The 12,976-nt window shown below is 38.3% G+C and overlaps 1 protein-coding gene across 2 annotated transcripts in view; it reads right to left on the bottom strand.

Annotated features, from left to right (window-relative positions):
- The window catches only part of LOC126470099 (cholinesterase), a 186,229-nt gene that overhangs the window by 22,771 nt on the left and 150,482 nt on the right, over positions 1-12,976 (bottom strand). For both annotated transcript variants that reach the window (XM_050097670.1, XM_050097679.1), the window contains exon 11: positions 6,633-6,828. In XM_050097670.1, the coding sequence (XP_049953627.1) occupies positions 6,633-6,828 (196 nt within the window). The remainder of the gene's footprint in view (positions 1-6,632; positions 6,829-12,976) is intronic.

Here is a 12,976-nt window from a genome sequence, read left to right as displayed (position 1 = left end):
GTAACAATGACTCTAATCCAACAGGGCATTTAGTCAAACTGAACTGAGATGAAAGGCACAGTTTTGTTATCCGATACAGCTTCAACTCTGTGTGAGAGTTCATCATTATAATAGCTGGCGACTGATAGCACACTGGTCTCTTGGCAAACCGTGACCTGCTGTTTTCAGAGTAAGTCAGAACAGTACAGGCAACAAGTGATCTTACATTATTTTGTTGAAAGATTGTAACATGGAAATCTTATAGACAGGGAACAGCCATAATCCTCAACAAATCAGACATGTAACAGCTGTAGCCCAAATCAAAGGCTATGTGAACCACACCTTGATTATGTTGTGTACCCAGTGGCACCATCAAGACTAAGTGCTGGATCTGTATGCGATTATGAATGCAGACTGGCAACATATGTTCTCCTCAGAGATTCACATACAAATGTGTCCATAGTAAAACTGTACACAGAACTAGGACTCATCTGAAAAGACAATATGGTGCCACTCTTGTGTTTAGTGTTATCATAGGGTGCACCATTGTTGTTGTACCTCATTCTGCAGCCATATCAAGAGAAGCTGCAACACAGGTTGCCATGATGTCAGTCCACAGTACTCAAGATGTGGCACTGTCCATCTGGCTACTTGTCTTCCTATGAAAAAGCCCATTTTCTGCTCACAGTACATGATGGGCCTGTACATTCCTTCACAGCCAAGCGGACAATGACCTCTTGGCCCCAAGCAGACAATGACCTCTCAGCCACTAGCTGTGTGGAGCCACTGAGATCCTGCACGGCGCTATTTATGACCTTCCTGTACCCGTCAATTCCATATTTGCATGACAATCATGGGATCCCAACCAACACGAGCAGCAGTAGTGTGGAATGATAAACCATAATCTGGATATGCCAAGATCCTGCTGCTGTTAAATTGCAACATACGCTTGTAGATGTTTCTTCTTTATATATGACGCATAATATGATCTTTTCACAGTGAGCATTCATATGTGATGTCTGAATGAGAAACTCACTACCCACATTTTCCTTATATACAGAACATATGTGGTGTTGTGACTACCTTCTTTTTGCAGTTTCACTGACTTGCTAATCATTTTATATCAAAGCATATAATAACTTCATGCCAATTTGACATTTGTCATATGCCACACTCTGTATATTGCAATTTTAATGGCCAGCAGTGTGCATATTTGTTTTGTGCAGATATAAATGTCAATTACATTAAGTTACTACAGAGTGTATTTACATATAACTTCATTTTGTTTTTCACTGACTTTTCTAGAACAAAGTAAAAAAGTTATAATTTGTACGTTAATTGATTTAATAGACTTGACTATTTTTACCAATACATACCTGTGTGACTGACTACTCTATAGAAGCTTTCTGGCAGATTAATCCTAGAATGAATGGGGTGGGTCTCCCAGACACAGGTGGATTTTGTTTTAAAAATATCCACAAGAGCGCACTTCTTATGAGTAAGCCATTCATTGTAGCTTTTAGTGAACATCCCTAGAGGCCACTACTTGTTTCATCATTCCTCTTTGTTTGTCAGTCGATTGCTGATGCAGGAATAAACACGATTTGGGTCAAAAAAACCCTATCTGTCTATTTACATCAGCTTTGCCTGCTTATGCATGTTCATTGTTATAGTGATTTTGACCAATAAAACTGCTTAAAAATGGCTTTTCGATGTCCTCTCAGTGGATAAGAAACTGAAAAACTGTTATTAGAAACTGATAACGGTGGTTTGGATGTAGATTGTAATTTTTGTCCCGAAAGTTATCACAACACAAAAAGTTCTCATGATTGACAGATGGCTGGACAGTGAAGATAACTCTGTTACAGTGAAGATAATTTGGTTATTCCCATCAGAAATGTGAGTACATTCACTAATGCTAATTGAGATTCTCTACTGACTAGAGTAGCTGGTTCAAGTCCATCTTCCAGTGAATCATTACCTTGCTATTTGTCAAGAGATGGATAAACTAAATGGGTGAAAAATGTTCACAACCAAAATGTCCATACTATATCTCACAATACAATTATGCATTTGTCTGGTGTCAGTGGCGAAGACAGAAATGCTAACACCATTGTCAAGACCAGGGAACTGTTCACTGATGACGATTTGCTTGATTTGATAATAGAGAGCGGAAATACTTACACAAATCACGTAAAACCTCTTTATAAAAGTAATCCAAATAGTGCAATAAACTTGAAAAGTTCAAGGCATTTTTGGGTGTTTTTATATTTATGGTGCTCTTCCCAGAGACAAAATGAATATAAAATAATTTTGCGACACTTGTGCCACAGGGACAGAAATCTTCCCTCCAAGTATGTCACTGTGAAGATTTTGTTTTATTTTGAAATGTGTTAGATAAAATAACATTCACACAAGAGAGGAATATAAAAAATTGATGAACTGACACCTGTACATGATGTTATGGAGAGTTCACAAAAAACTGCACAAGACATAAGACAATTTGTGAATACCTTACAATGGATGAAACGTTACTGTCTTTTCATGGACATTATTCTTTCAGAATATACATTTCTTCCAAACCTGGAAAGTATGAGGTCATTATATTTATCATGGCAGACACAGAAATACACTGTGTATAAAATTTGGAAGTATGTGTGAGACTACAGTCTGCAGGTTTCTTCTAAGTCAGTACCACAGCTGATGATGTTGTGCTAATACTTGTAGACTGTAGAGTCAGTGAAGAATACTGTACAGGAAGGTATATTACCCTTTAGAATTGGTTTATTGGCTACATACTTGCTGAAAAACATTTCACAGATAATAAGTTTTCCCACAAAAGGGTTTAACTTTTGGGGGCTGTACCAGATGAGATTTAAAAACCTGAGAGCTTGAAGGTGAACGACAGGATCATAAGTGAGACAGAGATTACTACTAAAACATCATGCATGAGTTAATAAGAGTGAAAAGTTAAGTGCCTTGTATGTGAAAGATGTGGGTGGAGGTGCAGAAAAGAATAGACAAGCCAGAAAACGAAAGATGTAGAAAAATAAAATGGAGTGAACAAAGTAGTAGTTTTCTTTTTACTGTGAAGAATTGCTGAGACAGAAAGAATTAACGTAAATTAAGACCACATGAGTGGTGAGAGCCAAGGACATGTTGTATTGCTAGTTCCCATCTGCGGAGTTCTGAGAAACTGGTGTCTGGGGGAAGAATCCAGAAGGCACGTTTGGTGAAACAGGGACCGAGGTCATGACTGTCATGTTGTACAGCATGCTTTGCAACAGGATAATGTGTGTTGCCCGTATACATCCTCTGCCTATGCCCATTCATCCTGACTAATAACTGTGCGGTATTCATGCTGATGTAAAAAACCAAACAATGTTTACATAACAGCTGGTATATGAACAGATGGCGAAAAATAGACAAGTCAGAAAATGAAAAATGTAGAAAACTAAAATAGAGTGAAGAAAGGAGTGGTTACTGTGAAGAAATGCTGAGATAGAAGGAATTAACATAAATTAAGGCCAGGTGGGTGGAGGGCACGCATGGTGAAACAGGCACCGAGGTCATGTCATGTTGTACAGCATGCTATACAACAGGATAATGTGTTTTGCCCATGTATAAGGCCAAACAGTGTTTACATAACAGCTGGTATACAACGTGTTGTTTCGCAGGTGGCGCTCATTTTGATAGTATATGTTTTGCTAATTCAGAGCTGAAACAGATGTTGGTAGGGGCGCTAATAGGGCAAGTCTTTCAGTGGGGATGGTCACAGCGGTAGGAGCCATAGGGTAGGAAGATGGATGCGGAAGGAGCATAGGGTCTGACAAGGATATTGTGGAGATTGGGATGGCAATGAAAAGGTATTCTAGATATGGTGGGCAAAATCTCAGACAGGATGGATCTCATTTCAGGGCATGATTTCTCAGAAGTCATGGCCTTGTCAAAGTAGCTGATTAATACACTCAAGACCAGGATAATACTGGGTGATAAATGATGTGCTCTGAAGTATTTTTTGGAGGGATCAGCAGTACCAGGATTGGATGTGATGGCCCGGGGAAATTTGTTTTTGAACTGGGCTGTTGGGATAATTACGTCCAGTGAAGGCTTAAGTGAGAGTGGTGGTGTATTGCTGTAAAGAGTCTGCATCCAAACAAATGTGTTTGCCTTGAATGCCAATGCTGTTTGGGAGGGAATGTTTGACATGGAAAGGATGGCAATTGTCAAAATGTAAGTATTGTTGTTTTTTAGTAGGTTTGATGTAGATGGAGGTGTGTAGCTGGCCTTTTATGAGGATGAGATCAACATCTTCAGGTACTTCAGGTATTGCTGATTCCTCCAAAAACAACTTCAGAGCACAGCACATGTGTACCCATTATTATGCTGGTCTTGAACGTATTAATCAGCTACTTAGACAAGGCCATGACTTCCTAAAATCATGCCCTGAAATGAGATCCAACCTGTCTTGAGATTTTGCCCACCAAACCTAGAATAGCTTTTCGTCATCCTCCCAATCTCCACAATATTCTTTTCAGATCCTGTGCTCCTTCTGCACCCAGTGACTATACCCATTGAAAGAATTGCCCTATGTGCACTCTTACCACTATCTGATTCAGCCCTGTAACTGGCAAAACATATACTATCAAAGGGAGAGCCACCTGTGAAACAACACGTTGTATACCAGCTGTTATGTAAACACTGTTTGGCCTTATACATGGGCAAAACACATTATCCTGTTGTATAGCATGCTGTACAACATGACATGACCTCGGTGCCTGTTTCACCATGCGTGCCCTCCACCCACCTGGCCTTAATTTATGTTAATTCCTTCTATCTCAGCATTTCTTCACAGTAACTACTCCTTTCTTCACTCTGTTTTAGTTTTCTACATCTTTCATTTTCTGACTTGTCTATTTTTCACCATCTGTTCTCCCACCTCTGTTACATACAATGCACTTAGCTTTTCACACTTATTAACACGTCCACGATGTTTTAGGAATAATCTCTGTCTTGCATATACTCTGTCTTCTACCTTTAAGCTCTCAGGTTTCCAAATCTCATCCGGCGCAATCATCTTTCCTCCTCGTCCTGTCTGGTAAGTCTCCACTGACCTGGGGTTCTGGTCCTTCAACCCACTTCCTTCCCCTTCAACTGTTCTGTCAGAAGAAGGAGCCACTGGCTCCAAAAGCTTGTAAAAGTTAAACCCTTTTGTGTGTTTGTTCCCCTGCCATTGCTGATTTTTTATCTATCCATTTATATATAAATTCTCTTGGAATTATTGACTCACAAGAAAATATAAATACATTTGTCCATATTCTGTTCTGCATTGGTGTCATATGTGCCAATGAAAAATAAACATGTAATTTTGCTGTTATCAATGCATACATATAATAAAATTGATGAAGAAACAGGTAATTTGAAGAAGCAAGAGATGATTATATTCTATAATTCAACAAAGAGTGGAGTGGATGTGGTTGATGAGATGTGTTCATAATACAATGCTGCAAGGAAAACAAGACGTTGTCCATTGCACATGTTTCATGCCACTTTGAATATTGCTGGTATAAATGCGTTTGTAGTATACAAAGCAAACACAGGATCGGATATTTCAAGAAGGTTATTTCTCAAGCAACTGGGTCCGGAACTGATAGAACCACACATAGCACAGAGAGCTAACCAGAAGAATCTCCCAAGCTGGCAGCATGGCTATCTAGGATTGGCAGCATGGCTATCTAGGATTACCATTGAGAGGGAAGTTGTTCCAGAAGGCAAACAACGTCGCCATTTTCAATGCAAAAACAATAAAACAAAATATTTTTGTAAGATACATGAAAATGGCTATGCCTGTCTCATTTTGTAATACTGTGTGAAGATTGTGCAGAAAATACAGATCAATAACATAGTATATTGTAACAAGTGATAATCATTTTTTTTATTATAGTGTACTACGCACTAGAATACGTTTGTGATATTGTGCGTGACACTCCTAAATTCATAACTTGTACAGAACGAACTTCCAAAAATCCAAAAAACAGGTTTCAAATGTTCAAGAACATTTTTAAATACTGAAAAATCCGACTTTCAGGTTTTTGGAGGAATACAATTTTACTTTTGAAGAAATGTATGGTAAATTAAATACTAACAAACAGTAAAAGAAGTATTTTTGGTACTCCTAATGAAAATTTATGTCCTACTAATTCTGGAATGTAAATGACACTTTAAAAGAAACTGTGTACCAGACTAGCACTCAATTTTAATCTGCCAGGAAGTTTAAAAGCAGTGTCTGCTCCACTGCAGAGTGAATTATTCATTCTGGAGACTAATCCATTGTTTATAATGTTGTTATCCTCATAATATTTGCTGACACTCTTAACACAGTATCATTCTGAAAAATTATCACAGTAGGTTTAGCAAATGGTAATTGCTTGCATATCACTCCATTAGTCAGACTAAATAAATAAATAAAAATCCTCCTTCTATCAGCACAAATGCTGACCCGTTTTCTGCATAAAAGCGGTTGGCTCTCGAGTAAACTTTTACAGATTTATCACACTTTTCTTGTGTTTCAATGCTGAACAGACTGATAATAGATTTAACATGCATTTTAATAATAATAATAATAATAATAATAAACAAGCAAAAACAATCACCTCTGTGTATGGTGGATATGTTGGAAGTAAGCGACCAATGACTGTTGGTAAATAATTAGTCCAGAATGCGGCCTCAGTCTGTCGATAATTGAGCATGATTGTTGAGTTGTATGTCGTATTGAGGTTGAGATACTTCAACTGGCCACTACGAGCCATGTCAAAGTGCAGGCCCAGGATCTGTGTATGTGTTGGGTTCCTGTAAAATAAACCAGAAAACACAAAATTATTTGCAGCTACAATAGAAATATTCTATCTTTAAGAAAACCTGCCCATCCAACCAGAACAATAAATAAAAGACAGATTCAAATTTAAGTCAAAATTGTCACTCCCAGGTCTCCTCACACATGAAAGAAATGTACAAATTATTCTAAGTGACAATAAAACTACTGTCAACTGGTGATATAAACATGATGCATCAGTTGTGACTAGTTCAGTCAACAGATATTACTACCTACTACTGCTCTGTCACTTAAAAGTAGACATGTTGAGTTGTCAAGAGACATATAAACAAGACTGAAAACTTTGTGGCTTTCAGATGAATCCCTTTTTGAGCTAGAGCACACACGTGCACTTGTATGCATGAAGTATTGCTGGGGAAGGGTGGCTGATGGCTGTGACAGCTGGGAGGAAGAGACAACAGGTGCACATGCGAGTTCGTACAGAGCATGACGATGATGCTTTGCAGAGCATAGCAGTAATGGTTTGAAGGAATGGACTGGGAAGGGTGATAGAACAGAGGAAGAGGAGGTTGTGATGAAGAGGTCCTATACCAGGATGGTAGTGTGTGGGGGGGGGGGGGGGGGGGCAGGGTGTTAGTGGACATTGAGGCCAGGAGGATTACAAGAACAAAGAATGTGTTGCAAGGACAACTATCATCTGTGTTGTTTCGAGAATCTGAGGTTGGAGGGAAGGCTCCAGATGGTATGGATTGTGAAGCAGCCACTGAAATAGAGCATGCTGTGCTATTGTGAAGCAGTCATTGAAATCAATCATGTTATGCTGGGAGCTACTGAATCATATGCTTTGTCAGAGCTTATAGGCTTGCCCGCAAACGAGGAACATTCTACCAACAATCCCCCCCCCCGTTACTAAATTGGTATTCTGCCAGTCATCTTTATGCCACATCCACTCCCAACTGCTTACCATGCACGCCATAACCTTGTGGAAGACTGATGTGTCCAATACACCCTCCTAGCATGTCCTACTCCAGTCCCCTCACAGACTTACCCTACCCCATCAGAGACAGGGCCATGTATGAAAGTAGTCTTTTCATATACTAGCTCTGCTGCAATTTCTGCTCAGCATTTTAAATGGGTGTGTCCACTCATCAGCTGTGAAAAGAGTCAAGTGATACATTAACAGGTGAAAGCAACCACTGCTGACTACCTCTTTAAAGTATACTAAGAACAAATTATGACTGGTGTCAATATACACAAACTGATAATTGTACTAGTTACTTCTATATTATTTGATATATATGAAAGTAATAAAAAAATGACTGCTCCTCCTCCTTCACTACTCAGTTGCTGTTTTCCATGTAATACTTTCAATAAAGCATTTATGTAATTTTGCATGGACTACTATCAGCTCTCTATTTATTGACAGTCAGAATATATCTAATACAAATATTAACATTACACAAAATTTACATTCTTGATTCCAAGTATTCTGATAAAGTGTAGAAATGTCTGATGATATACACTTTTTGTGTTTGTTTTTAAATATTTGTTTCTAAACATTAAGGGATTTCTGATTTTCCCCCTGAAGTTCACTGGAAACTTGTTGCAGACTTCTGCATTGGAGTATAAAACTCCATTCTGAGCCCTAAAGAGATACAGATGGACTGTATGAAATCCTTTTATAATTTCTAGTGTTGTGGTTCTGAATCTGTATATTTATCCTAAATGTTATTAACCACAAGTACCATCAAGGAGTATGATTATCATGTAAATACAAAAACTGCTAGGTCCCTGAAGAAGCTTCTGCAAGGTGTTTGTTTATCAATTTTACACAATATTCTTATTGCATACTCCTGTTGAATAAATACTTAGCTGCAATGCGCCAGAAGATTATGCCATAGGACAGAACTGAGTGAAAGCATGCAAAGGATGCCAGCAATCCTGTCTGCAGGTCAACACAGTGACAGATATCTCTGAGTACAAAGCAGTCAGAATTGAGCCTTTTTATTTATTTATTTTTAAATCTTATTCATATGCTAGTACTAACTACCACCTCAATTTATTATTCACCCAGATGCCCAAGAACTTCACAATGGAGCCTCATACAGTGTATGTCCACTGATATCTATTTTAGGTACTTTTAGGTCAACTTCATTTGTCTGGAACTGCATAAAACGAGATTTTGTAAGATTAAGTGTTAAAGCGGTTCCATTGTTCTTCTGGCTGTGTCAGGTATGCATGTGTTTGGTTCCTTTATCAAATGTTCTTTGTCATCAGCAAAAATTAGTTTTTGAAGAGTCCTCCAATATCCCAGATCATTTATGTGGACCAAGAAAAGGATAGGTTCTAAGAATGAGCCTTGTGGCACACCATATTTATTTAACAAAGAAATATGACAAACAGCCATGCAAACTGAGAAGTTATTTTATTTTGTTTTCACTACCAGTTTTGGCAAAATTGCCATTTTCTGGCCCCATCTGCACCATTCAATAATTATTGATATTGGCATACTGGGGCCATCTGTTTCTGGACATTGCGAATTCTCAAGTGCTTCCTTCGAAGACTTAACTGCAAACTGCACGATGATAAAATTAGGGAGATCTGAGGTCACATGGAGGTTTACCAGCAATCTTCCCATGAACTGCACATGATGAGAAGGGGGAAGTGACAGTGGTACACAAAGCACCTATGGCTTGTGGAGTTCAGGTGTAGCTGTAGACTGGTCTAATCTGCCACTAGTTAAATGTCACACTTTTTGCTAATGAGTATAACTTAGCAATCTGATTTAAATATTGAGGTTTTTGACCATCTTACAGTAAAATTGTGTTTTTATAAATGTGAAGAAATTGAAAACTATGTGCTGCAGTGTACTGTGTATCTTTTAATGAATGTCAGTCAAATGCATTAATAGTAAGAGAGTAATTTGAAACAACAGATTATGAGACAACCAAAGGCAAACTGGCAGTTTCGGTAAGTTACAAGCTGTTGTTAAAAGGGTATTCTCAGAAAGATACATTGCTTTCCAGGTAGAGAAGCCTTTACAGAAGCCGAACTGAGCTGTTATTAAAACAGTATTCTCAGAAAGATGATTCAGTGTTCTGCTGTAAAGTATATTATTGAAAGTTCTTGAGAACATGGGAAGAAGGAAAATCAGTCTGTAATTATAGGTCTGTTTCTTACCTCCACTTGAAGTTAATACTGCATATTTCAGTCTTCCGGGGAATACACCGTGACTCATCACATAGTAACAAGTATAAATCAAGGATAGCACTACCAGATGAGCACAAGACTTTAGTATTAATGGCCGAGATACCATCATAGTCAAAAGAGTTTCTATTTTTAATGACATGATAACTTTTGTGATATGTGCAACAGATGAGTTGGGAAAACTGATGTCTGGTAATGGGTATGTCTAATCTGCCTATGTATGTTTATGGGCTCTGTTTTTGAGACCATTTTTTGTACTCTTGTTTTCAGTTACTGTTAAAAGGCATTCATTGAATTAAGTAGCAATAATTTGAATTTCACATGATTTGTCTTGATGTTATTGTCATCTGGGAGTTCAGTACCATTTGCCTAGACAAGTTTATTCATTTCATGCCTAATAATGCTGAAAACTGACCTTGCCTTATTCTTGGAATTTCGAATTTTTTGTGCAAAGTACATGGTTTTTGCCTTTTAAATAACATGCTGAAGAATTTTGCAATTGTGCCTTAGTGCATTTTTAAATTTTGATTAGAGCTAGTCCTTTGCATTAAATAAAACTCTCTCTTCCTCGTACAAGTTATTCTGATACAGCTTCCATTGTAAACATCCCTGATCCCATGTATAAACAAACTGGATTTTTAATGTTGTAAGAATAATTTTAGGGAAGAACTACATTTATCATCTACTGTGTGTCCTTGATAAACTTCTTGCGATTATTTACCTTGTAAATGCTCTCTAAATAGTTTAATTGAGTCAGCATTTACAAGCCTATGAAATTTTACTTTCTCCTTCTCAGTTAAACCTTATTTAAGGAATGCTTTATTGCTTTCATTTGATCATCATGGTATGATAAACAAACTATTTATTATGAAGCTCCATCTATTTCATTGAAGACAGTTGGATTTAGAAATAAATTATCAATCGCTGTTGCACTGTATCCTCTATTTGTTTGGAATATTACTGTGATGGCTAGAACAAAGCTGTACATCAATAAGTCTAGGTGCCCTCAAACAGGAAGCTTTATCAAAATATCCAAGTAAAATCACTTCCCAGTTACTTCTACTAAAACTTGCTGGTGCCTCTGCTCATTGCTTAATGAAATTTAAAACAGTTCCCATTGGGAGGGCCTATAAACTGTCAGATTAGCTGTGCAACACAGTACTCACTGAGATCTACGGCCTGAGACTTTACCCCACTTTTATGTGTAAGTAGTTACTCCTCCTTTCCTCATATAATACGTCCAGTAATGTGATAATAACTTGTATCCATACAGGTGCCGGTGAACAGTTTCTGGGACTTCCAGTTGATGTTCAATTATGTGCAGTACATCTGTATAAATACCTTTACATTTATCAGTTTCCAGTATTGTTATGCGAAGCGCCTTATGTTTTGATGGAGAAGTACAAATTGTAGTATGATTGTTACCCTTTGTACCATACAACCTGACATGTTTTGTTTCTCCAATGATTGTTGCAGCAATGTGTGTGTGTGTGTGTGTGTGTGTGTGTGTGTGTGTGTGTGTGTGATACACAATGTACTCATTTAAGACAATTACGAGGTACACATTTGTGTATGAAATACACCTAGTCTAAAAAAGTGCAGTAAAAAAATAAACATAAAAATACAGTTATATCCAGATCAGAGAGCCAAGCAACTGTTGCTGGAGAAGCAGGTTGCAGCTCCATGATACCACCTGGTATTGATCTGCTGGAGCACTCATAAGGGATGTGGTCTGTGGTATGATTCGGTGCTCCACAGCTGCTCTCTGATGAGCTTTCCATGCCCCATTTGAACAACATGCCTCGACATCTATCAGTGCCTACTCTAAACTGGTTCAGGTGGCTTCATTTTTGATGGGGTACTTCCATTCCCGGAGTTCTCTCTGCTGCTTGTGAAATAATGTCCAAGTTCCTAATTTCTTTATTGTCGGCAACATGCTCAGTCCATTTGGCAACAATGGCACAGTTGTCCTACAAATCGTGTCTCTCCAGATAGGGCAACAAAACCTAAGATGATTTGGTAGAGGAAAGTGAAAAGTTTTCTGGATGGGGTGACAAATTTTCCTGGCTGGTTACTTTTAACCACTTCTTTTGAGCCATTCTGCAGAGCTGAGGAGGTGCGATATTGGCTAGGATCTGAAGCCACACAATGGGAGTGCATTTCAGTGTGCCTGTTATGAACCTCACTGCTTCATTTAGCTGGACATCAACTTTGTTGGTGTGATGGCTCCTATACCACACTGAAGTGCAGTACTACAGCAGACTAGGTTAGAGCCAGTGCAGCACTTCTCAAAGTGTTCCCATTTGTTCCCCATGAGGTTCCAGCTAGTTTGCTGAAAGATGTTGTTCCTAGACTTTATTTTCTGTACAGTTTTTGTCAGATGTTGCTTATACGTCAATAATTAATCCAGAGTGACTCCTAGGTATGTGGGGTAGGTGTTGTGCCATACTTTTTCTTCGCCAAAGTAAATGACAAGTTTTTTGTGAGCTAACTTGTTGTTACCATAGAAAGAACTTACTTCTGAGTTATGAGGATTAAGTTTGAGGCACCATTTCGAGTAGTATTTGGGGAAATTCTGTTGTACAATAATCTCTGTAGAAGTTTATGGCACTTGCATAGCAATGCAATGGGCCAATAACTTGATGGACTATCTGCTGGCTTTCCTGGTTTGAGAAGAGCAAGGATTTTGGGTTTCCTAAAATCATTAGAGATGCCACCACTCTTGACGATCTTGTTGTAGAAATTGAGCAGCCACTGTTTGGCTTACGCACCTAGGGTTTTCAAGAACTCAAGGAACACACCATCCAGGTCAGGTGTCTATCTCAGTTTCATTTGTGTCTTCCATTGAGAATGCCCATGATCATTGGGAATCACATGGGAGTGAATGAGCTGTTAGAGTTACTACCTTTTCATTTCCCTGGTAAATATCCTGTTCGAGGACAAAGATTTTGAAATTTC

Source organism: Schistocerca serialis, chromosome 1 (genome assembly GCF_023864345.2).
Source record: "Schistocerca serialis cubense isolate TAMUIC-IGC-003099 chromosome 1, iqSchSeri2.2, whole genome shotgun sequence".
Classification (NCBI taxonomy): domain Eukaryota; kingdom Metazoa; phylum Arthropoda; class Insecta; order Orthoptera; family Acrididae; genus Schistocerca; species Schistocerca serialis.
Note: the sequence above shows the minus strand (reverse complement) of the source record. Positions and strands in the feature narration are given on the sequence as shown.